We start from the raw sequence: 24,951 nt of genomic DNA on the forward strand, positions 1-24,951 counted from the left end.
TAGGCATGGCAACTGAGAAGGCCCTCTCCTGTATCCCAGTTAAGGAAATTCAGATGTTGGTGGGATGTGAAGGAGAGCATATCCCAAAGATCTTAACTGGTAGGCTCATATGGTAGAAGGTAGCCCTTTTATATTGGAGCACTGTGACATACTTATTTCCCAGGTGATGCTATAGAAGTATATACAATGTATAATGCATAGTATACATTAATGAGACATGAGAAAAGAGTACTTGTGGTTGGTTAACGTAACAATTCAGGTTCAGAAATTAAGCAATGGCAGAGTTGAGACATCTTGTGATATTAGACCCCATTCAGAAGACTAACTTGGCAGCATTTTCTTTAAAAACTGTTGTGTTCCCTGATACTGGAGGTTGACATTTCACTATTTTTACCTATGAGGTAAAATGTATCTCTGGTTACAGTTAATCAAAGGTGATTTTATTCTAGGATTGCTAAGTATGTTATATCTACATAATAGGTACACTTGGGGTCGCCACACAGACCTGCTAGTCAAACTGTTTCATATAGGCCTTGTTCGGGCATAAGGCTAAAGCATGGTTCAGCATTATGAGAATGAGACTAGCCTCCTTCCAGACTTGTGAGTCGCCACTCCTCTGATGCAGCTGCAAGAGAAGTCTGTAAGCCAGGATGAACAACTATATTTTGTTGAAACAAGCCAACTGCAAACCATAGTTTATGAAACTTATTGGTTTCAACTAACCATAGCAAAGATTAGCCACAGTTTAGGATTTGGATGACATATTAAACTGTGGTTAATCTAAAACTGAACTTGTGGTCTCAGTGCAGCCTGCCAGAGGACCATGGTTTATCATTGGCTACGTTCAGACATAATGGGTTTGTAGGCTGCATGAAAATATTTCTCTGTAACTGTCTTGTTTCTCTTTTCCTAGGAATTTTGGACGAAAAGACTCAAACACCAGCACCAACTTGCTCAGACCTTTTCCTGTTTCCTGATGAAAGTGGGAACCTCTCTCAAGAGCCAAGCCCCACCTATGCATCATTCTCTCCAAATATGATTAATGAAGCTATAGGAGATGTACCTTCTGAAAATGATGACTTCTGTATTCTATTTGCACCAAAAGCTGTTGTCTCTGTAAGAAATTCCTGACCTTAATAAGAAATTGAAATCAAAATGAGAAAAGTACATTTTGAGAAACATAGATTAATTTATTTGCTGATCAACGATTGCATAAATACACAATGAAACCCTCACCTAGAAGCACCTTTTGTCACCTTTTAACTGAATTTTCCACTTTATTTTCCCCAGTTCCACCTCAGTATCTAATGAATTCGGTTGTTGCCTATGAAGGCTAATGCCTTTCTGTAATTAAGAAGCTAATCTTAAGGTGCCGTCAAACAATAGCAAAAATCAACCAAGTATTCTAGTTTTGCCACTTTAAAACAAACATCTGAATGGGTGGGTGGGAGGAAGAATTTAATGTGCATGCCCTTAATATCCTGTAATATTTAGGATAAGGAAGAAGAGCCAGTAGTGAAAACAATGGTCGATGATGCTATCCTGATAAAAGAGAACCATTTCAGCCTGCCAGTAAAAAAGGCAGACACAAGCAAAACGCCATTACGTTTTCCTGTCCCATTGGTGCGCTACGTTGTCAAAGAAATATCACTCATTTGGCACCTTTATGGGGGAAAGGACTTTGGGAATGCACCACCTATATCTCCAGCTAAAAGTTACATGTAAGTACTTCAGGTACCGGTTCATTATCTTTTTATACAGGAGCTGTGAATTGGACTTCCAAACAAAGAGATAGATGGGCTAATGCATGTTTTAAAAAATGAATTCATTTGAAAATGGGTACCATGGCTACCGTCTCAGTCCCTTTGCCCAGGACATACATCTGTGTGAGTGCAGAATAGCTGCCTAAATTATGTACCAAACCTGGTAGGTTTTTTAAAATTAGGGTTTTCTTGAAACATATGGATAGTGTTAGTAAAGTCAAAGGTGGTGAAGGCAGGCTTCATCCTTGCAGTAGATGTCTATTCTGAACGTGGTTTTTAAACCAGTTCACATTTTTCTAATAGTTATGTAATATTTCTCCATTGTATTATTCTCTTCATGGCTCTGCACAGTTATTGCAAGAGGAAAATATATTCCGGAAAACAGTGGCAACATGTTCAGTTAGTTCCTTTTCTAACTAGAAAAAATCAGTTGTGACATTTTGTATAACACAGTGGACTGTGCACAACTGAGTAATGAAAGAGCTGTTGTGAGTCCAACTTTCAATTTAAACAGAAAAGTAATATCCCTCCTCTTATTTTAGTAGTCCTCAGAGCTCTCCTTCTCACACACCAACAAGGCATGGGCGTAACACAGCCTGTGGGGGAAAAGGAAGGAACCCAGATTTCTTGATGGAAATACAGTTAAGTAAGGTAAGAGTTAATGAAAGGGTTGCAGTTGTTTGTTTCTGGGACTTCTGGGCAACTGATGGGGACCCATTTTGCCCAAATTATTAATGAACGTTTATTTGGTGCCATGCGAACACAGAGGCTATATAGGCTTTTCCTACTGGCTGTAAAATCTGAGTAGTGTCTCGGCCACTTTCTATCTTGTTGAGCCAAAGCAGTAAACTGTTTGACTTTTGAACTTAACCTGGAGGTATCTCTCCTCTTGTATCAGGCAACAACCAGAATTCAGTGTGCTGTGTGGGCAGTTTGTGTGTGTGCCATGTGCTTTGCAGGCCTCCCTCTTCCAAATGCAAATAAACCACTTCTTGAGACTTGAAACACCTTCAAGAGAAGCCTCTGACTCAGTTTAAGAGATGGGGGAAGTTTATGTGGATGCGTGTGGGAGAGGGGGTTTCCATATGAGCACTAGAGCTTGCTTCCTTTTCTCTTTGTTCCTCAACTGCACCTCCTTATTCTGGAATTCTGCCAAGTTTTCAGGGTGGTGTATTGGACACTGCTGGAGCCTTAATGGTCCCACAGTCCATTTTACTGTGACTGTAGCTTTTAGCGCTGTGCTCCTGTCTGTGATTTGGTTGTTTAATCTTGTGGTGGTGGTTCTATGTTAGCTGCCATGAGTACTGAATTTGGGATGGAATGGCAGGATATAAATATTTTAATGGCGCATAAATAGACAATTCCATGCAGTTCTCGGTTGGTGCTAATTGAAAATGTACTGAGGATAAGGAGGAGAAAAACTATAGCTTTCCAACAGAGGGCTAGTGGAAATGAAAGCCATTTTGCATTTATCTACTCTTTATCCTGAAACACAAAGAGACGATTTCCAGAGAGCTTTGGCTATTGGGCGATACAGGAATGAAACAAATAAATTTTAAAAATACTGTAAATTAGTCCTGGAAATGAACCTATGTTTTCCTAATATGATAGTTGGGCGGGTAGTTTTGCTGTGTGTAGTGTTGTAAAAGGGAAAGTGAGTCCTAACAGAACTCTTGCTTTTTCCATGTTTCTGGTTTTATAAGGTGAAATTCCAACATGAAGTATACCCATCAGGTGAACCAGAACGTGAGATCAACCTGTTGGAGCAACCAGTGTCCCGTCAAGTGTTTGTGGTTCAAGATCTTGAGATCAGAGATCGCTTGGCTACATCACAAATGAATAAATTTCTTTACCTCTACTGTAGTAAAGAGATGCCTAGAAAAGCACATTCTAATATGGTATGGCTGTAAAACCATGTGCTGAAAATTGTAAATGGGGGAGTGAAGGGGGGACTAGAATAGCTATGACACTCAGGTGCAGTGCAGAAGTATGTATTCCATGAGAATTGTCTCTGCTTTTCAACTCCCGGTGGGAGGACAATCAAGAAATAGAACTCACAGATACACCTCCCCAACTTTTGCTACATGTTTCATCGTGTTTAAAATTGGCATTTCAGCTGGCTAGAATGGTATGCACAAGAAGACTGTCCAAGGGGAATCCAGATAACACATTGTTAAAGTGGGGCTTGAATATCCTACTGTTGGAGGGGTTGAGCTAGATAACCCAAGATGGTCTTTTCCAGCTGAAATTACCCTGATTACCAGAAAGTGGGCTGTAACTCTAAATTTAATGAGATCTAGGATCAGAATGTCTTTCATGTTATAGGGGCTTTGGAAAACATTAGTTGTGAACATTGCTCAGACAGTATTTATAAAACAGACAGTTAGCTTATGTACTCTCATCTTTACTGAGCTTTTCTTTCTGTTTTGACTCCTTGTGCTTCAGTTGACAGTCAAAGTGTTGCATGTTCGTCCAGAGTCGGGCAGATCACCTCAAGAGTGTTGTTTACGGGTATCACTAATGCCACTTCGCCTCAATATTGACCAGGTTGGTTTAGCAAGAATCATAGAATCATAGAATAGTAGGGTTGGAAGGGGCCTACAAGGCCATCGAGTCCAACCCCCTGCTCAAGGCAGGAATCCAAGTCAGAGCATCCCTGACAAATGGCTGTCCAGCCTTGTCTTGAAGGCCTCCAGTGTGGGAGAGCCCACCACCTCCCCAGGTAATTGGTTCCATTGTCGTATTGCTCTTACAGTCAGGAAGTTTTTCCTGATGTTCAGCCAGAATCTGGCTTCCTGTAACTTGAGCCCATTATTCCGTGTCCTGCACTCTGGGATGATCGAGAAGAGATCATCTTGGCCTTCTTCTCTGTGACAACCTTTCAAGTACTTGAAGAGTGCTATCATATCTCCCCTCAGTCTTCTCAAGGCTAAACATGCCCAGTTTAGCCTTGAAGAAGAGCTGTATAGAGAGAAAAAAGCATATAATAGATGCAATGTAATCTGTTAACTCCTGTTGGAAAAAAATAATTTAATAATTGCTTAATCATTCATTCCCGTAACCTATAATACACATTTTTTTGACTTGCGTTATTTATGGAAATTTAGATTTGATTAATTTTGCAACTATATTTATGCATTTGCCATTATTATATGAATAACTTACCTGGGTGGTGCAAAGAGAACCTTTCTTTTGGTGTGCAAGTAACAAATTATCTAGACTATTAAAAACTGAAAACTAAGATATGTAGAGATTTCAGAGATGCCAGTCTTGCTATTGTTAATCATTAGAGAAATGTCCATCATCATGATTTCACTTTATTTCATGATGTGCAGTTATGTGTGGAGGGAGGGAAGGTTCTCCAGGGATGTGCGCACAATACATGTTTTTGCACAGAGATAGGTTGTACTTCATTTTATGGGCCACTCACTGATGAGAGCTAAGGGTGTTTTGTCTTCACATGCAGCACCTTAACTTTCCCTGATATGAGTGAAAAGCATAGGAGAAAGTAAAGGGGTACACTCATGGTAAACGACTGTAGTAGGGCCTAAAGATGGCACTTGTGAACCCAGTGTCTGGGGCAAGGAGTGGTTTTGCCCTCTCTGGACTGTGTCTCAGGTGGAAGCCCATTTACTTTGTCCCATATAAGTTAACAGGCACCATTGAGAACTGAGCCAGCCCCTATCTACATAGTCCCAGACTTGGCTAGAGATTCTTTTTCTTGGCATGATGGAAAATCGGCTTATTATATATGCACTACATACAGGCATGAGCACACATATGCTCACATATACTCTCTCAGCTTGCCTTTCTTCCTTGGAACTGAAAGCACTGATGTAGGGTACCAAGGTGTCCTCCCTTGTTCATGGTTGATACGTCACTTCTAATAGTCAATGTGCTTTTACAGTTCTTAGATTGTTTGTCCTCAGAAATTCATTTTTGAAATGAAGGACTAGTAACAAGTTAAGGAAAAGAACTCTTGCTAGCCGGCACAGTATGTTTTCTTCTTATGTTTGCAGTAGCACATGAGTAACAATATTTTAAAAAACTCAGTAGCAGAGTTCTTTTTATTTCAAACTAATACATGCTAATTTTTATGTTGTAGGATGCCCTGTTTTTCTTCAAGGATTTTTTCACTAGCCTATCTACAGAGGTAGAAATCCTAATGACTCCGGATCCTGAGGGTAAATATCCTGACATAAATTGTTCCATATTTTAAAAACCATATATACTTAATGTGTATTATGAATTCATACACATAATGAATTTGACAACTGCTGCATGCAAATAACTATTCCATTGACTGCCTTGGATTTCAGCATGAATTAATTTATTTGCAGTTAAAAAGCCTCCTGGTGCTGAAGTAACATGTACCTTGCCCAGGCACTACAGTGGTTTCAAGGAGCCAAGCCCAATAATTTCTTTCTCATTACACAAACAATTGAGCCAGAATGGAAGTGTTGATTCTGTGGATGTGCTCAATGGGGATGACCATAATTTCGCACATGATGAGGCATCGTTCAGTGATCAACCAATCTTTTTCAGGTACCTTGGGACTTCTTAGATCAATGAGACCTCATTTTACTCTTTTGTAAACTCTAATTTCTACAGTCCACAAGTATATCCATAAATTAGTGGACTTCCATGTAGTAGTCCCAGTCCAGAACCCTATATGTGTGGCAATATCCATATGCTTATATACAGAGCTTCTTGCATATATAACGTTCTCCAGTGGAAGCAGCAGTTAGAGGGTTTAAAAAAATATTGTAAATTTCAACAAAACAAAACCATGAAAAGAAAAGAGAAAAATATAACTATACATGATTTGAATATATCAGTTTCAATTAATGCTTATGAAATTTATATATGTGTATGAAAATACAGTTTTCTAAAAAAAATTAACAAGCCTCAACAAAGGCAGACCAAATACCCATATATGTATCCATTTGCGAGCAGCCCCCATATATTGTCCATTCAAATTTTGAAATTGTTGTTAGGTCCTCAATCCATTACATTATAGGAAGTGACCATTTATCCTTCCAATGTCGTTATATCAGTCTTTTAGCTGTCAAAAGGGTGCAGAGAATCCATTTGAGCTGACGGTGCATTATCTTCCAGGAAGCAGGTAGATAATTTAAAAGGACATGTACATCAGTAAATAGTAAAGAGTGTTGCAATACAGAGTTTATTGGTACAATAGCTTCCTCCCAAAAAGAGGCAACTATTGGGCATTGCTGGAACGCATTAGCTGTATTACACCTCCAGCATTTAGCCAACTTGGACAAACCATCCTCAAAGAGACATTGCGGGGTCCAGTAGACATGGAACAAGAGTTTTTGCTGAATAAGACATAACCTGAGATCCATAGGCACTTCAGATACAGATGCTAAGGCAGCGATCCATTGATTAGGCAAAATGGGGTGATCCAGTTCCCTCTTCCATTCCTGCTTAAGACCCTGGGTATCATATTCATTTACTGATAAGTATTTATAAACATGGATCGTGGGTCGATATAACTGATCAGCAGCAGTTAGAGTTACTCCCTTTGAATTGGGGATAATGTTTTAGAGATAGATTGTAGATCTGTGGTTCTCAAAATGCAGGATAGGTCTCCCTAAGAAGGTGTGGGAAGTTACTAGAGAAGGTGAGAGCAGAGACTAAAGACAGACTCAAAAGTAATGAAAGAGTAGAAGCAGAGAACCAAATAATAGGAATTTCATTTAACATTGCCATAAAAGCCCATATATTTATTTCTTTAAAGTATTTCTAGATCACTTTTCTACCTACCAGTGTCTTCAAGGCGACATACAATTTTAAACAGCAGTACAATAAAACTGACAAATCACAGCAGCAAAGCAGAAATATAACAGTCTTAAAACAAGCCAAAGGCCAGCAAAAGCCCAGCAAAACAGTGCAAGTCTAAAACTTGGTAAAGGTGGTGCCAATCTGACCCTGTATGGAGGACGTAGGGATGTTGCAGGAATCCTGGAGGGGGGTGGAGTCTGGCAGTCTGTGGATCCCCATGCTTGCCTGACTCGGGCAAGCGTGGGGATCCCTGATCCCTCGCCGACCCTCTATTTGCATAAAAATGACAGCTCAGACTTTTTTTGTAAATACCCATGTGTACAAATGGTGGGCATAAAGCAGCCATTTACGCAAAATTACAGGGTAAATGGTCCATTTTGCATTTGTGAAAATGGGCCTTTATGAAAAAGGCTGAGCTGTCATTTTTATGCAAAATGGTGGCACTGTGAGGGATCGGGTGGCCACTCGCTGCACAGGGTGCACAGCAGCTTGCCAGGCGTGGCCAGTGGGGGTCCGGCAAGTGGCGCAGATTAGGGTGAGTTTGTCCATCCCTACAAGCAAGTTCCATAGTCAGGGTTCTGCTACAGGAACGGCCCTGTCTGTCTCATTACCCACCAGCCTAGTCTTATCTTGGTGATGGGACAACAGGGACTCTGATGTAGATTGCAAATTATGGGCAGGCTCATACAAGTGGAGGTGACCTTTCAGGTAGCCTGGCCCTAAGCTATGTAGAGTTTTAAAGCTCAAAACCAGCACCTTGAATTGGGCTTAGAAAGAAATTGGAATCCAGAATACTTGGTTCAAGACCAGTGTTACATAGTCTATATTGGATAGGGAAACATTTATGGTCCGAAGGCTGGATTACTCCTCCAGAAACCTCCTAAGGGCTGTATGCCAGCTGTGGCCACAACCTAAAGTAACCGCGGCCACCCCACTCCCACTTGCAGCATTTATACCAGCATGCATGCACAGCCTTCCCACCTGTCCCATCTAAATCAGCTGAAGGGAAGGCATTTTCCCTGCTCAGCACGGAGAAAGGGATAATTGCATCCAGCTAGACCTGGAGACTCCAACATGATACCAATGGGCACCAATGTGCCTGAGAAAATCTCTTTTGGCACCTGCCATTCTCTCTGTGCCTCCTGATGTTTATTTTATTAAGATTTTTTAATAAAAAAACCTTAATTGGCATGCTGCAAAACAAAGTGCTTCCCTCCAGCACCATCTTTATTTGGGTTCTAAAGAGCGGTTTTGTGTTTTGGAGCTCAGACCCTGCCTCTGTCTTAGTCTTAGATGACTCATGGGTATCAAAAACACTAAGGGCCCTAAGACAGGATTTTGTGATACTAAGATGAGTAGTACGTCTGGCAACTTCTAAATCCTCTGTAAGCATGACCTCTTAGCAAATACCTGGAAGTTACTGATGTGATAATATATAGGGTTCAGGGATGTCAATTTTTACTTTCACTGCTCACAGTAAACAAAGGTTTGGATTTTATCTACTGTTTCCATTTTTTCCTCTGTTGTTTTCTTTGAGTTGCACATATTACTTTTCTTTCCTTCTTAGAGAATTTCGATTCACATCAGAAGTTCCAATACGTCTTGATTACCATGGCAAACATGTTTCTATGGATCAGGTTTGTTGACCCTTGTTATACTGTCAGATAAAATGAGCCTTTTGGAGTTTGTTCTTTCCATTAATTATGTGGTTTTGTGTCCATTAGTTTAGTTGAAAGTTGAAAATATAAAACATTGCTTCTCTGTTCTTTAAATCAAGCTGAATTATAAATAAACTAGCCTTGCAAATAAGGATACTTCCAGACAGAGGTCTCCTACTGCTAAAAGTCAAATGGCATTGTCCAGCTAATCTGACTGTTCTTCTTTAATGAATTTTTTTCTTCTAAGAAAAAAAGATGGAAGAACTGGTGAAAAAAACAGGAGGGCTACAAAGATGATATTTCCCTGCCCCCCAAATTCCATGAGTGAAGCAGGGTGTTTGCACAATAAAAGTATTGTCTGGAAGCACCCTAAGTCCACAAAAGTTCATAGTACACAAAGATTTACGTATCACAAGGCTAAAAGATATGACGCCGGAAGATGAGACCCTCAGGCCGGAAGGTGTCCAATATACTACTGGGGAAGAGCAGAGGGTATTTCCAAGTAGCGCCAGAAAGAGTGAAGCGGCTGGGCCAAAGCCGAAAGGACACTCAGCTGTGGATGTGTCTGGTGGTGAAAAGAAAATCCGATGCTGTAAAGAACAATATTGTTTAGGAACCTGGAATGTCAGATCAATGAATCAAGGTAAGCTGGAGGTGGTCAAACATGAGATGGCAAGATTGAACATCGACATCTTGGGAATCAGCGAACTCAAATGGACAGGCATGGGCGAATTTAATTCAGGTGACCATCATATCTACTACTGTGGGCAAGAATCCCTGAGAAGAAATGGAGTAGCACTCATAGTCAACAAAAGGGTGGGAAAAGCAGTACTGGGGTACAATCTTAAAAACGATAGAATGATCTCAGTACGAATCCAAGGCAAACCATTCAACATCACAGTAATTCAGGTCTATGCCCCAACCACTGATGCCGAAGAAGCTGAGGTTGATCGGTTCTATGAAGACCTACAACACCTTCTAGAACTAACACCAAAAAAAGATGTCCTCTTCTTCATAGGGGATTGGAATGCTAAAGTAGGAAATCAAGAAATCACCGGGATAACAGGCAGGCATGGCCTTGGTGTACGAAATGAAGCAGGACAAAAGCTAATAGAGTTTTGCCAAGAGAACACGCTGATCATAGCAAACACTCTTTTCCAACAGCACAAGAGACGACTCTACACATGGACATCACCAGATGGTCAATATCGAAATCAGATTGATTATGTCCTTTGCAGCCAAAGATGGAGAAGCTCTATACAGTCAGTAAAAACAAGACCTGGAGCTGACTGTGGCTAAGATCATGAGCTGCTTCTTGCAAAATTTCAGCTTAAATTGAAGAACGTAGGGAAAACCACTAAACCATTCAGGTATGACCTCAATCATATCCCTTATGAATATACAGTGGAGGTGAGGAATAGATTTCAGGGATTAGACCTGATAGACAGAGTGCCTGAGGAACTATGGGCGGAGGTCCGTAACATTGTTCAGGAGGCAGCAACTCAATTCATCCCAAAGAACAAGAAATGCAAGAAAGCCAAGTGGCTGTCTGATGAGGCTTTACAAGTAGCTGAGGAAAGAAGGGAAGCGAAAAGCAAGGGAGAAAGGGGAAGATATATCCAACTGAATGCAGAGTTCCAGAGAATAGCAAGGAGAGACAAGAAGGCCTTCTTAAATGAACAATGCAAAGAAATCGAGGAAAACAACAGAATGGGAAAGACTAGAGATCTCTTCAAGAAAATTGGAGATCTCAAGGGAACGTTTTGTGCAAAGACGGGCACGATACAGGACAAAGAAGGCAGGGACCTAACAGAAGCAGATGAGATTAAGAAGAGGTGGCAAGAATACACAGAAGAACTATACAGGAAAGATCTGAATGTCCCTGATAGCCATGATAGTGCGGTCACTGAATTTGAGCCGGACATCCTCTAGAGTGAAGTCAAGTGGGCCTTAGGAAGCATTAGTAACAACAAAGCTAGCGGTGATGACAGTATTCCAGCTGAGCTATTTAAAATCCTAAAAGATGATGCTGTTAAAGTGCTGCATTCAATATGCCAGCAAATCTGGAACACTCAGCAGTGGCCACAAGACTGGAAAAGGTCAGTTTACATTCCAGTTCCAAAGAAGGGCAACGCCAAAGAGTGTTCAAACTCCCGCACAATTGCGCTCATTTCACATGCCAGCAAGGTGATGCTCAAAATCCTACAAGCTATGCTTCAGCAGTATGCGAACCGAGAACTACCGGAAGTACAAGCTGGGTTTCGAAGAGGCAGAGGAACTAGAGATCAAATCGCCAACGTTGGCTGGATCATGTAGAAAGCAAGAGAATTCCAGAAAAACGTCTATTTCTGCTTCACTGACTACGCTAAAGCCTTTGATTGTGTGGATCACAACAAACTGTGGCAAATTCTGAAAGTGATGGGAGTACCAGACCACCTTACCTGTCTCCTGAGAAACCTGTACGAGGGTCAAGAAGCAACAGTAAGAACCAGACATGGAACAACTGATTGGTTCAAAATTGGGAAAGGAGTACGACAAGGCTGCATATTGTCACCCTGCTTATTTAACTTATATGCAGAGTACATCATGAGAAACGCCGGGTTGGATGAATCACAGGTCAGAATTAAGATTGCTGGGAGAATTATCAACAACCTCCGATATGCAGACGATACCACCCTAATGGCAGAAAGCGAAGAGGATCTAAAGAGCCTCTTGTTGAGGGTGAAAGAGGAGAGTGCAAAAGCTGGTTTGAAACTCAACATTAAAAAAACAAAGATCATGGCATCTGGCCCCATCACTTCCTGGCATATAGAAGGGGAAGAAATGGAAGCAGTGACAGATTTTACTTTCTTGGACTCCAAGATCACTGCAGACGGTGACTGTAGCCATGAAATTAAATGACGCTTGCTCCATGGGAGGAAAGCTATGGCACACCTAGACAGCATAGTAAGAAGCAGAGACATCACCTTGCCGACAAAGGTCCGTCTAATCAAAGCTATGGTTTTCCCAGTAGTAATGTATGGCTGTGAGAGCTGGACTTATAAGGAAGGCTGAGCGCCGAAGAATTGATGCTTTCGAACTGTGGTACTGGAGAAGACTCTTACGAGTCCCCTGGACTGCAAGGAGGTCAAATCAGTCCATCCTAAAGGAAATCAACCCGGAGTGCTCATTGGAAGGACAGATACTGAAGCTGAAGCTCAAATATTTTGGCCACCTAATGCGAAGAGAAAACTCTCTGGAAAAGACCCTGATGCTGGGAAAGACTGAAGGCAAAAGGAGAAGGGGACAACAGAGGATGAGATGGCTAGATAGCATCACCGATGCAATGAAGATGAACTTGAGCACGCTCCGGGAGAGAGCGCAGGACAGGAAGGCCTGGCATGCTATGGTCCATGGGGTCACGAAGAGTCGGACACGACTGAACGACTGAACAACAACAATTTCTCCACACTTACTTTTTTTGAGTTATTTGTGGCTTAAGAGAACAACTCACCAACTTCTTTAAAGCTTTCCTGTTTGGTTGCCTGGAGACTATTCTTATTCACCACAGGTGTCTAGTTAGATGACCATTTACACATGTGAAATAAAGAGTTAGGTACTTCCAAGCTGCCCAGATTTTTTTTCAGCTTGTGACCTGGGAGGTTAGTGGAGACAGCCTGTTGTATTTCCATCTCCTATGTTTCCCTCACTGCCAACAGCTGGCGGGTGTGGATAGCTGCTCCTTGAAAGCATTCCCCTCAACCCACTGTTTCTCAGGGGATGCAGAAAAGGTCTTGCTAAAGCTGCACTGGAAGGACAATTATTGTCATTTGGAGAATGTGAGATACCAAGCTGGCCTCCACTGAAAGATGTGGCAGTATGAATTGCAAAATAGGTGACTATTTGCAGAATAGATGTGGCCTGAGATGCCCCATGTCAGTCAAAGCTTTGTGCTAAGGCTTTGTGTATGATGCTTTCCTTCCTTCACACCTAATTTGGGGGGGGGGGGGCAGCTCCATGCCATTGAAGAGACTCCCCAGTAAATACCCAAGTGTAAGTACTGCAGCTTCTTTGCTCTGCCAGACATGTATAAAGCAACCAGAAATCCAACATGTCTCCAGTTTTCAGATGGAATTATTTTGTAGGTTGTAGCAAGAGAAACCTTTTTGATCTGATAACAGTATATAAATGCAGTGTAGGCTGTTGCTTGTGAATTATAGTTTTGACCTTTTCCATTTTCAGGGTACCTTAGCTGGGATTCTGATTGGTCTTGCTCAGTTAAACTGCTCAGAATTGAAGCTGAAGAGGCTTTGCTATCGACATGGGTAAGTTTACTCAATTGTCTTCTGTTTATAGTGGAATAACCCTGTTAGTCTGTTCCGGCAAAACCAACAGAGTCATTTGGCACTGTAATCATTAAATGTAATTATGCAGGAAATGCAAAACCATTAACTGGCTTTCTGACCAATAAGCGATGTGGTCTGTTTTTCATACCTTCCTGTCTTCATTTTGAGATAACTTGAACTTTGCTTTTATATATACTAATTAGGTTACTTACTACAGGTTGCTAGGTGTGGATAAGCTGTTCTCTTATGCCATCTCAGAATGGCTTAATGACATCAAGAAAAACCAGCTACCAGGAATTCTAGGAGGAGTTGGGCCGATGCATTCATTAGTTCAATTAGGTAAGTTCATTCAATATTTGTAACTTTCTTTGATTCTGAAATTTTTCATCTAAATGAATATGACTAGTTTTTCTTGACTGTTTAAAGAAAAACTTAGCCAAAGAAGTAGTTATCCATGATGTTCTGTCTCTAATTACAGTGCAGGGCCTTAAAGACTTGGTGTGGTTACCAATAGAACAATACCGAAAAGATGGCCGTATTGTAAGAGGCTTTCAGAGAGGAGCAGCTTCCTTTGGTACTTCTACTGCAATGGCAGCATTAGAGCTGACAAACAGAATGGTTCAGACCATACAGGTATATTATCTCTTTAACTTTGGGATAAACAATGGAGGGTTAATTAAAAAAAGTGAGCACACAGAATATTGGAAAATGGATACAAAAATAAACGAAAGTCTTCAGTACTTCAAAGAGTATCAAACGTGGATACTTTTAGCTTCCTTTAGGAGAAAGGAAAGCCTGTCATGCTTTGTAACTTCTGGTGTTTGGAATGGTGTTCTAATGAATTAGAAAGGAAAGGGCTCCTAAATCTGATGGGCAGTGTGTGTGGGAGGAGAGCTTATATGCGATAAGGGTCCGGTGGGGATGCACATTGCAACCCCTTGTGGGATCCATGTCGGCAAGAGCCAGGCAACCTAGCGTCAGAAGTGGAAGACTGGTTTTGCCTTCAGCACAACAAAATCCCTAAGGGATGTTCTATCCCCACAAGAGGTAATGGCTACCATCCACTTATATGGGAGAAAATGAAGGTGTTTGATCTGAGACTAGATGGGCTACCTGCCACTGGTAACCTCAGTAATTAAGATTCAAGCTTCCTCTTATCTGCATAGTCATGCCTCTTGAACTTTTTTTGGATCCCGCTCTAGAGTAGCCTTCCCCAACCTGGTGCCCTTCAGATGTTTTTGGACTTCAACTCCCATAGGCCCCAGCCAGCATGGCCAGTGGTCAGGAATGCTAGGAGTTGTTGTTCAGATCATCCGGAAGGCACCAGACTAGGGAAGCCTTCTGTAAAGTATGTTAACAACATGCTTTTAGATATGGATGGATGGACGAGTTAACTAGTGAGCCCTGGGAAGTGGGGAATGTTCACCTTTAAATAGCTAGTAAGATTATTGTAATGTTTGTGGTAATATCGTAACTGATTGTATGGTAATATATAGGTTTTTACTGGATCACCAAATCTCATGTTAAGAATGTATTGTTGCTTTTATTGGAACTGAAACCTAGGCAGCTGCAGAAACAGCTTATGACATGGTTTCCCCTGGGCCTAGTTTAATTGAGACGAAAAAGATCAAGCGACTTTCTCGCTACCGCCTAGCTCATCAGCCTGTAGACCTTCGCGAAGGTGTGGCCAAAGCATACAGTGTTGTAAAGGAGGTAAGGACAACGCCATTGTCTTTTGGCATTACATTTTTTCATTGTGTTCCAGCTTGGAAGATAGTACCTAAACTCTCACATTATGATTTCGTATTTGGCCAGGTAAAACATTTATGACCAATATCTTCCCTCATTCCCAACCCCTTCTGCCGGGGCCTCCTAGTTTTAATGCTAAGGTCTCCTAGTTCTAATAAAACTAGGAGCCCTTAGCATTTTGGGATTCATAACATGTCTTGAGCAGCTATTCCTATATTCTTTGAATGGCTAAGCTGTCAGAAAAAGAAAGCGGTGGGAAGGACACAGTCGTGTCCGTGCACTAGCACCACTGATGTTGCACTAGCATAAACCAACGCCACAGCAACATCGATGGCACTTGCTAGTGCAGTGGGTTTCCTGGGAAACCTGTTATGCTAGCAAGCAGTATTGATGTTGCTCTAGCATCAGTTTATGCTAGTGCAATTTCAGTAGCACTAGCACAGAGACACTGCTGGATCCTTCCCTTGGAGACTAGAGTGCAAGTCCCAGATCAGAAGAATCGTACAACTAGTTCTGTGCAGTCCAGAGACTTTGAACTTAGGTTTCTTGAATCGCATTTACCTTTGCTACGTGAAAATCTTTTGAATTCAAAGGCAGTTTCAAAAGCTGATTGTGTTATGGCATGGGTGTCTGCTGCTGAAAAACGCCAAAAGTCCCTCTGGGCATACCCAAGCCTTTGGGTGTCTCTGAAGTAGCTCTCTGGAACTTCCTCATAATGTGCTTCTTAACTGGGACTAATTAGGTATGATTTAGCTATTTTTGAAAACGGGTTAAGAAATACATTATAAGTAATGTAGAATCTTTCCTTTGTTGGTGTGTATGTGTCCACACGTATACTTTAAAAAGTTGGTCCAACAAAATACATCACCTTAACTTTTCTGATTTTCTGATTTGGGGATCTACAGCAATTATTTGCCTTTACAATTTAAGGCAGGGGTATGCAGTGTATGGCTCCTGCCACCCCTGTTGTGGTTCCGCAAAATGTTTTAAAAATCCTCCCAATTTGATATCTGTAGTAGCTATAGTGCACCCAAACAACTAAATTTAACTTGTTTGCAAGCTAAATTTGACCCTTTTGGCATTCTGTAGCTGCTACGGAGCACCAAAAGGATTATATTTAGCTTGCCATTGTAGCACTCTGTAGTGCTACAGAGGGGGTTGCTGCTGAATTTAGGTCTTACTCTTTTTGGCAGGGGGGTGCCCGGCTCACAGCAGGGGAATGCAGCTCACAGCAGGGATCTGGCAGGCAGAAATGGCCCCCAGACCTCCAAATGTTTTGTTCAGAAACTTCCAGAAACTGTTCAGAAACTTCAGGTGGTCCAGAATGCTGCAGCCAGACAATTGATTGGGGCTGGTTACAGGGAGCACGTGACTCCCTTGTTCCTAGCTACCTATCTTTTTCCAGACAATATTCAAAGTGCTGGGTATGACCTATAAAGCCCTATACTGCTTGGGACCAGGCTATCTGAAAGACTTCCCTTCTACCATATGTGAGTCTGACTGGTTCTTAAGATCTTCTGGAGAGGCCTTCCTTTCAAGAGTGTCGCCTTGAGAGGCTCATTTGATGGCGGCGCAAAAGGGGGCCATCTTGGTCCCCAGCTTTGGAGTTCCCTGCCAAGGGAGGCTAGGCTTGTTGCCTTTCTATTATCCTTCCGCTGGCAGGCAAAGACCACTTTATTCAAGCGGACCTTTGGTGTCCGCTTGAATAAGTGTGTAAATGGTGTGTAAGTGGGGCAGTTGGGCTAGAGGCTGTGTATACTTTGTTACTGTTATGTTTTAAATTGTGCTGAATGTATATGTTTTATTACTGTTTTATTAGTGATTGTAAGATGCCCTGAGTGCCATTGTTAGTAGAAAGGTGGGATACAAGTCAAATAAATGAATAAAATTTAATATCTACCTAACTTCTCTCTTAAGGCATGGAAAATACTGAAATCTTGAGTCAGGAAACTGGCACTCACCCCTTTGTCCCCAAGAGGGCAGGCGTCATTACTTTGCATGTCTTAAAAGGTCGAATTGAGTATTTTTCTTGCCCATTTCTCCCTGTGCTTGCATCAGCTAAAGAGAACTTTCCCACAGCAGCAGTCTTGCTGCAGCATCAGTCAGGGTCATTTGTTTCCCTTCATTTTTCTATTCTCTGCTATTGTTTGAGGTTTTTAATGATATTTTATTGTATTTCTTCAAAGTAATAATATAATTAAACCAAACAAAATGAAAATATAAATCCAAGGATGACCAGAAAATACAATATGCATGTAACCAAAAATAAACATTGTAATTAAGACAGATCTTTGTAGAATTAACAATCATACAAGATTCAATGAGTAATCAAGTCCTTCCAAAACTATGAGAAACACTGTCTTGAAGAATTATTATTTAAATGTAAGAACCATAAACTATCAGTAAATGAGTCTGTGTTCATCCATCACTCTGTTTAGGGAGTGTCTTTTTCCCCATGTTTATTTTCTCGGGCAAACATCCAAGAGGCCTTGGCAGCTGCCCATCTGTTACACAAGAACTGCCCTTCAAAAGTCACAGGGAAACTCCTGACCACCATTGCCTATGACTGCTGCATCATCTGCTCGTTCACAAGCTCCATTGCAATGAATGGAAGTTGACTAAAATGAGTGCTTCACATTTTGTGCCTCTGCACCCAGTAGGCCATGTGTTGCATTTTACCACTGGGTTGCATTCACTCCCTATGAAAGCAGCCTGCTGAACTTAGACTACTCACAAGGCCATTAAGGTAGTTGGCCATTGTGAAGCTAATTCATTGTGTTGCTGCTCTGTGGGAAGGCAACGCCAGCCCTGCTTCGTTGCAGTGGATAATGGGGACACTTGGGATGTAAATGAGCGGTGGGGCTGCTGGAGGTACAGCAGCCTACAAGACTCCATGATCTAACACCTGAAACAATTTGCAGTGAAGTACTTCACTAGACCAGACTGTGCAATTTTGCTTACCCGGTTTTGTGTGTTTGTGGCTTTCTCAAGGGGATTACGGATACAGCACATACCATCTATGAAACTGCTGCTCGTGAACATGAGAACAGAGGGGTAACTGGAGCAGTAGGAGGAGTTCTCCGGCAGATTCCACCAACTGTGGTGAAGCCTCTCATAGTTGCAACAGAGGCAACGTCAAATGTTTTAGGTGGCATGAGAAACCAGATCAGGCCTGATGTACGACAGGAAGAGTCTCAGAAATGGCGCCGTGGAGAGGATTGATAGCTTAAACATGTTTGATGCACAGAGATCGGGAATTTGGAAGCATAAAACGCTTATCCTCATGGCAGCTTTAGGTGGAACGTATCCTTTTCATATGCTCATCTCAGGAACGCAAGAGATTGCAAAGCAATTTGATGTCAAAACCTGAAATATTCAAGTAGAAAGCAAGTTTGGTACTTGAGTCGTTGGCATAGTGCATGCTACCAACACCTGCTGGTCAGTGCCAAATGGAGTGGCACCTTTTCTGCCTAATCCACAATATCCTGGGTTTAAAGTAGGTACCATATGTCCCCTGGTATCTTGATTTTTGTTGGGGGGTTTTGTTTTGAAGCAACCACACTTGCCCTACTTGTGAGTCTACATGTATGTTTAAAGGTATTCCCCAAGCATGGTCAAAGAATGTTTTTAGCAAAGGGCTACATCAGTGCCCTTCTGTAACAGGGTAGATGTCTAACATGAAACATGGACACTGCAGGATATTAAAAAGTAACTGGGAACTCAATTATTTTGCTGGCTGTGAGCATTTGCCTCTCATGTGGCACTTAACAACAAGGACAATCTGTCTCAATACCTGGTAAAAAAAAAATTGTTTTCATACAATTGTGGAAATTATTTGTTTTGCCTACATGTTGAATTCCTCCTTTTGTGGAGATTTGAGCAATCTGAATATTGCAGACATGTTCTGTTGTGTTGCACTTTAAAGAATTTAGCCTGTACACTGCTTTTTTTAAAAATAGTTGTTAATAAAATGTAATGTGCGTTTTATCCTAATGTGGTTTAAAACCGTATGCAAATTATTTAAAGGGACAAAACACTACAGGATCATCAACAACAATAAAAATTAAATGCAGTGCTTAGTTATTCATGTTGCTGGATAGCAAAAAAATATCTAGTGAGCGTTTGGCTTTGCACATGTGTGCACACACACGAAATGGCTGTTGTAGTTTTTGAAGGAATGTGATCTTATGATTCAGTTTAAATGCTATGCAAGTTACATCTTATTAATTCACCTTTTGTTAAAGTTTTGTTGGAAGAGAATTTTTAACTTGTTCAGACATCAGAAGATTTTAAAACTCATCTGACAAGTTGCTGTTTCACACAATCTTAATGTTTTAAGTGTGTCCAAATCTTAACATGTGTAATTCTTCATTAGAAATCCAATCAGCTCAGAAATAATAGATAAGAGAACTGAGAGATATGGATTTAGATTCCTGTTAAAAAGAAAAAAAGCCTCTGCCCTGCTGTACAGTGGAAACTGCAGTGACTCTTCTTTAGCAGTTTCTTCATAATAAAATAGTCTCATTAATCATTTGTTAATGTAGGTATCAGGAAGTAAAACAGTTGCTGTCATTAGCTACTTTGATGAGCTGTATGTACTTTTAATAAATAAAGCCCTCTGGACAGAGGCAGCCGACTTCTGTGTGTGTGCGTAAGAAAGAGTGATAAACAGACTGTATTTTGTATGGCTGGTAGAGATAGGTGCTAGTAGGGCAAAGAGCAAGCACCTTGGTGCCTGAACAGTTACACAATGATCAGCTGTATATTTTTAAAGCATATGAGAAATTGTACTCTAGCCCAGTATTCTTGTTTCTGATATTAGCCATATCTGCATGTTTGTCTTTGCTCAAGACAAAGTCATTCTTTCCCCATCATTGTTTCCTTTAGCTAACCATAGCCGACATAAGGCCCATGGGCCCTATCCATAACTGCAAAGCTTTCCCCGATTCTCATTTGGCACCATGCCCACAGGTTGTTTATTCTATGTTTAAAACATTGTCCGTTAACCTTAGAGTGCCTATCCTTGGCCTAAGGTATTTGGGGACATTCAAACTACTATGATGGATGCTCCAGGTACCTTGTCAAAAGCATTTAATGTGAAGTAATCATTCTCCAGTTCACAGCAGTGATTACAATATTCACACTACAATAATGGGTTTTTTTAAGAAGCCTCTTAAAGGCAGTACACTTCATTCATAGGTGGGCATGTGTACTGTTCCATGTGAATTGAGACTGCTCTTGGCAGTATTTACAGATTGAATGATAGAAGTAGTAATTGAGATGGATGGCCAGACCAGTCACAATTTAAGAGATTAGTCCCACAGTCTAAGAAAAGACAGACAGACCACTTCACCTGGAATTCTTACATTACTGGGGAGGTAGTATCGTTGACTTAAAACGCTCATCAACAGTTGTTTCAGAAATAACTTTCTCAGTATGTTGCTATCTTACATAGGCTCATTGGGAATGTTACTGATCTCATTTGTTTGTCAGTTCCCCTTTAGGGGCTTAATTTGCTATTTACTCAGTGGCTGTGTTAGCATGTAACACTACGCCATGATTTATGTTAACCATGGTTTGTTGCTTTAGCCATGAATTGTCTTGCTAACGAGCAAACAAACTGCATATTATTTTTCCTATTTCTGATTTGTTTCTCTCACATACATTTTGCCAGCTTTTAGAGAGTTTCACTTTCAGGCTGCTCTTGGTGGGTGCTTCTGTTTTGGGACAGGCAGCAGCTCAACCAAGCCATGGATAAGCCACAGTTCTGTGTTCAGACATCATGACACGCCATGGTTTAAACAAGCCATACTTCATAAACCAGCAACAAGCCATGGCTTCTATTTGTGGTTTGTAGCTGATTAACAAAACATGGTTCGTTTGTGGGGAGGGATTCGGATACAATGACAAGCCAGATCTCAACAAACTCCACCATGGCTTAGCGTAATGTGCAAACCAGCCTGGTGAAATTGACATACAAGAAGCTGTACTGGCACGTGGTTGGCTTCTTGTCCGCTATGGAAGCAAACAAAGCAGCCCTATCATAAATGCTTTTTTAGTGTCCAGCTAATATTGAAAGAACCACATTTTTAGTACTGTGGGAAGAAGATGCATTGTAAGTGACATTGACTTGATTTTTTTGACTTGACAGCCCACTGTGGCTTAATTTACCCAGGAGGGTTGTTGTGTTGTGCCTGGTGACCACATTTTTGCATGGTGCCCAGCTTGCTGTGTCATGCCAACCTAGGCAGCAGGGGTTATTTGAGGGCTGGCTAACCCTCAAACAACCCCTGCCACCTGGGTTTACATAATACAGAAAGCCAGGTACCCACGGGTGCTTGGCATGTCACAACAGCCCCTATGGGTAAATTATGCTATGATGGGCTATCATGATGTGTGAACAAGCCCATTGGCTATACCAAAGTGCACTGTACACTTTTTACTACACTGCTTAAGCTGGCAGCCATTCATGATCTCTGATTACTAGATTAGATGAAACACGGGATCAAATGCGCAAGTATCAGGCTTAAAGACCAATTTATATGCTTTCAACTCAGGAAGATTTGAAAAGCCCAGGGCTCCTTTGCCTGTCTCTGCTTCTAGCCAACTGGACTGCAGCCCCCATTCTGGCCCAACATGTATGACCACAAGGAAGGCTACAAACAAATAGATCAGTCTGCAGTAGTGAGCTAGTAAGAGGTTAGCATGTAGGTTAGGTATGGCCAGTTGCCAATAGCTGACCACTGATCTAGGTTTGCGCACGTAGCGGAACTATGGGATTGTATTGAGAGGAAAGAAGACTGCAAGCAAACCCATGCATTTTTAGATCCCAATGCAGCTTTTTTAGAGTAAGTAACAGGCAGCCACTATTGTGTTCTCAGTTTCCTGATTCAGGCCAGATATCTGTATATGTACTTCAGATGTATACAGACACAAAGTATTTTGTCCATCAACAGGGGTAAGCTTAAGGAACGTGAATTTCACTGGAACTTTTAAGAACCTAATTATGAATGTTACTATTAATAACTTAATATACTATTAAGTATACTTAAGATACAATGTATTATATGAAAAGTGTAAAATATGTGAATTAAACTCAAGCCTCTTTACATAGGTGATGGGGGGGCGCTTTTTACAGTGGGTTCACATTGACAGTTTTGATTTCTCAAGCCTCATTTGCATACAATTGCAGTACCTTGTTGAAATATTTGCTTAGAAAGGCCTCCATATTTCTTCTAAAAACCAGCTACCACCACGCTCCTCATCTCTGACTATGCGGAAGGCAGCACAGCAAGTTCTGTTAAGTGAACGTTCCTTTTTCCATCAGAATATTAGATGGTGATGGGGGAGCAACCTCAACATGTATCTAGTGTAGAGTAGTAGTATCAGAAAAGCTACGTCAATATCGTAGAGCATAATCCAAAGCCCTATGCATGCAGAGGTTTCCTGTACTTTCCTTTAAAAGTGCTTCTCATAGAGAAAAGCAGAGAAGCTGCTGCACACCTGGAGCTTCATGCACCCATCACTGCTGGATCATAGCCAAGGAGCACATTTCTGTAGGCTTCTGTATTTTGTCCCTCACTTAAGAATGTGATCAATCTGTATTTATAATAGTTCGCATTTAGAATTGTTTAGTGAACTTGTAAGCCATAAGAAGGACCCTTGAAGTTCCATGTCTTATGTCAGCAGCAGCTGATGTAAAAAACTGACTCCATTTGAAATGGAGTCTATCTAGACAACCTGCAAATGTGATACCTATTTTTTTAAACTATGTGATATACTTGTAAAATAATATCAAAACAGTTCATTGACTTTAAATTATATAACACACTTGGTCTCATGGCAATAGAGCATTGTTTTCAACAGTAAAAACATGAGGATATGTGCACTCTTGGATCTTTATTGTTATAATATTGCCTCCATCACCAGCCTTTTACAGCTTATGCTTTTGACAGCAAGTTCAACTTGCTGCGAATGCTGAATCATGTTTACATTTTGAAATCAAGTTGGCTCAGTAATACAAATTGTGCACTTGTACTCTGTTTCTATGAAAGGAAAAAGCAAAACAAGCTAATCTTAGATTAATAAAGAGAAATTGTTTGTGTACATGTATATTTTTTACATATTTGTCAAAGTTAGCTTTTTGTGTTTTCGTTTTGTATATAGTTTGCTAGTGCAAAACAAACAAACACTGTATAATAGTATGAAAACTAGAAGCCACTCTGGAAGGAAATCGCCGTAGTCCATTTTTCCTTATATTTGCTTAAAATACTGTAGCCCCCTCCCAACCTTTGAGCATAGCTTATTGGCACCAATCTTGATGTATATTGAAGGGCAAAAGCCTTGTAGAAGGTTCTATTCAATACAATTAGCCCATGATCTTGTCAGCTGGTGTCATTTCCAAAATAAACATTCTAAACTGTTTTTTGTGTGAATTCTCTCGTGTAGATATATTGTAGGAACTGTAAGAAGTCAAGTGTGAATGCAGATGATCACTTTTTTCCCATGGGGTCTAAATTGGCAGGAAGGGGGCCCAAAATAGTAATCTGGTCCAACCCTGTGGCCATAGCACAAACACATCCCTTACACATCATACTCTGAAATCTGAGTCACAGAATGCATAAAGAAGAGGACAAGTGCCCTCCCCTATTGGCTAGATCTCACAAGTTTGTTCAGTGCGCTTGATGACTGTACTATCAAGTGGTGACATGCATCTGTGTTTGAGCCAGTATTGATCTGACCCCACTGACAACTTTCATGGATGTTTCACCTTGAACTTAATGGAGTTGTTTCACACAGCTACCAACTGTCAATGAAATCAAGGGGATATCTGTGCATATTTGAACCAGCATTAAGGTTTCTACTCAAGCTGTGGAGGACATTCACCCTCTCAAGCAATTGAGGTATTCTAATCTACATTAGCAACTTGAATGGTGGCGGGGGGAGAAAAATGAGTGTCAATCCTGAGTGTGAGCAAACTTTTGTTCCTAGGCTTTTGCTTCTTGCATCCCATGACCCATCTGTGACTGAAAACAGCCCCTGATAGGCCACATTGAGGAATAACCCAAGATCATCTGGAGGGGTCAGAGTAGATAACGGAAACACCAAAGTATCCCATGTGTGGAGCACCCCAGTAAATGGTATGTTAATACAATGCTGACGGATACTTTAAAAAATTAAAATTCTGGGTTGGATCTGTACACACAATGAGGCTTTATCCTACTCCTCCCCACTGCAGCCCCCTGTGTCCCCAAAAGCCTCTCCTGGTGTCAGAGGGCCCTCGGAAAGCTTGAGATGCCATGTGGGGGGCTGCAGTGGAGGGGGCAATTGATGAAAATCAGGTGGAGGCATCGTGGAAGTGGGGCTTCGAGCTACGATGGGGAGGAGGAGGCAGTGGGAAAGCTCCCTTGCCTGAGTGGATTTCTGCTCATGCAACTCTGAATCCAAACTATTTTTTTTTAAAAAAAACTACTTGAATTTTGTAATGTCTGTCCCAACAAAGGGGACTGCTGAGGTGGTGAATGACAAAAATTAAATTCTCAAAAACAGTACAATAAAAGCCACAATTAAATAATATAAAAGTATCCATCGGAGAAGCTCCACCAGCATGGAAGCCTGAACTGGGCCCTGTCTCTTCGGCCTAAACCTACC

At 41.2% G+C, this 24,951-nt stretch overlaps 1 protein-coding gene across 4 annotated transcripts in view; it reads left to right on the forward strand.

Moving 5' to 3' along the window:
- The window catches only part of ATG2B (autophagy related 2B), a 72,038-nt gene extending 48,314 nt beyond the window's left edge, over positions 1-23,724 (forward strand). For all 4 annotated transcript variants that reach the window (XM_084839624.1, XM_084839616.1, XM_084839598.1 and 1 more), the window contains exons 30-42: positions 914-1,116; positions 1,495-1,721; positions 2,306-2,414; positions 3,467-3,661; positions 4,209-4,310; positions 5,869-5,947; positions 6,104-6,308; positions 9,136-9,205; positions 13,448-13,530; positions 13,769-13,890; positions 14,030-14,184; positions 15,115-15,264; positions 18,292-23,724. In XM_084839624.1, coding sequence (XP_084695750.1) covers positions 914-1,116; positions 1,495-1,721; positions 2,306-2,414; positions 3,467-3,661; positions 4,209-4,310; positions 5,869-5,947; positions 6,104-6,308; positions 9,136-9,205; positions 13,448-13,530; positions 13,769-13,890; positions 14,030-14,184; positions 15,115-15,264; positions 18,292-18,522 — 1,931 coding nt within the window. In that variant the 3' untranslated portion in view covers positions 18,523-23,724. The remainder of the gene's footprint in view (positions 1-913; positions 1,117-1,494; positions 1,722-2,305; positions 2,415-3,466; positions 3,662-4,208; positions 4,311-5,868; positions 5,948-6,103; positions 6,309-9,135; positions 9,206-13,447; positions 13,531-13,768; positions 13,891-14,029; positions 14,185-15,114; positions 15,265-18,291) is intronic.
- The last annotated feature ends 1,227 nt before the right edge of the window (positions 23,725-24,951 follow it).

This window comes from Heloderma suspectum, chromosome 1, assembly GCF_057233095.1.
Source record: "Heloderma suspectum isolate Gila_16-S chromosome 1, 16-S_ref, whole genome shotgun sequence".
Lineage (NCBI taxonomy): Eukaryota > Metazoa > Chordata > Lepidosauria > Squamata > Helodermatidae > Heloderma > Heloderma suspectum.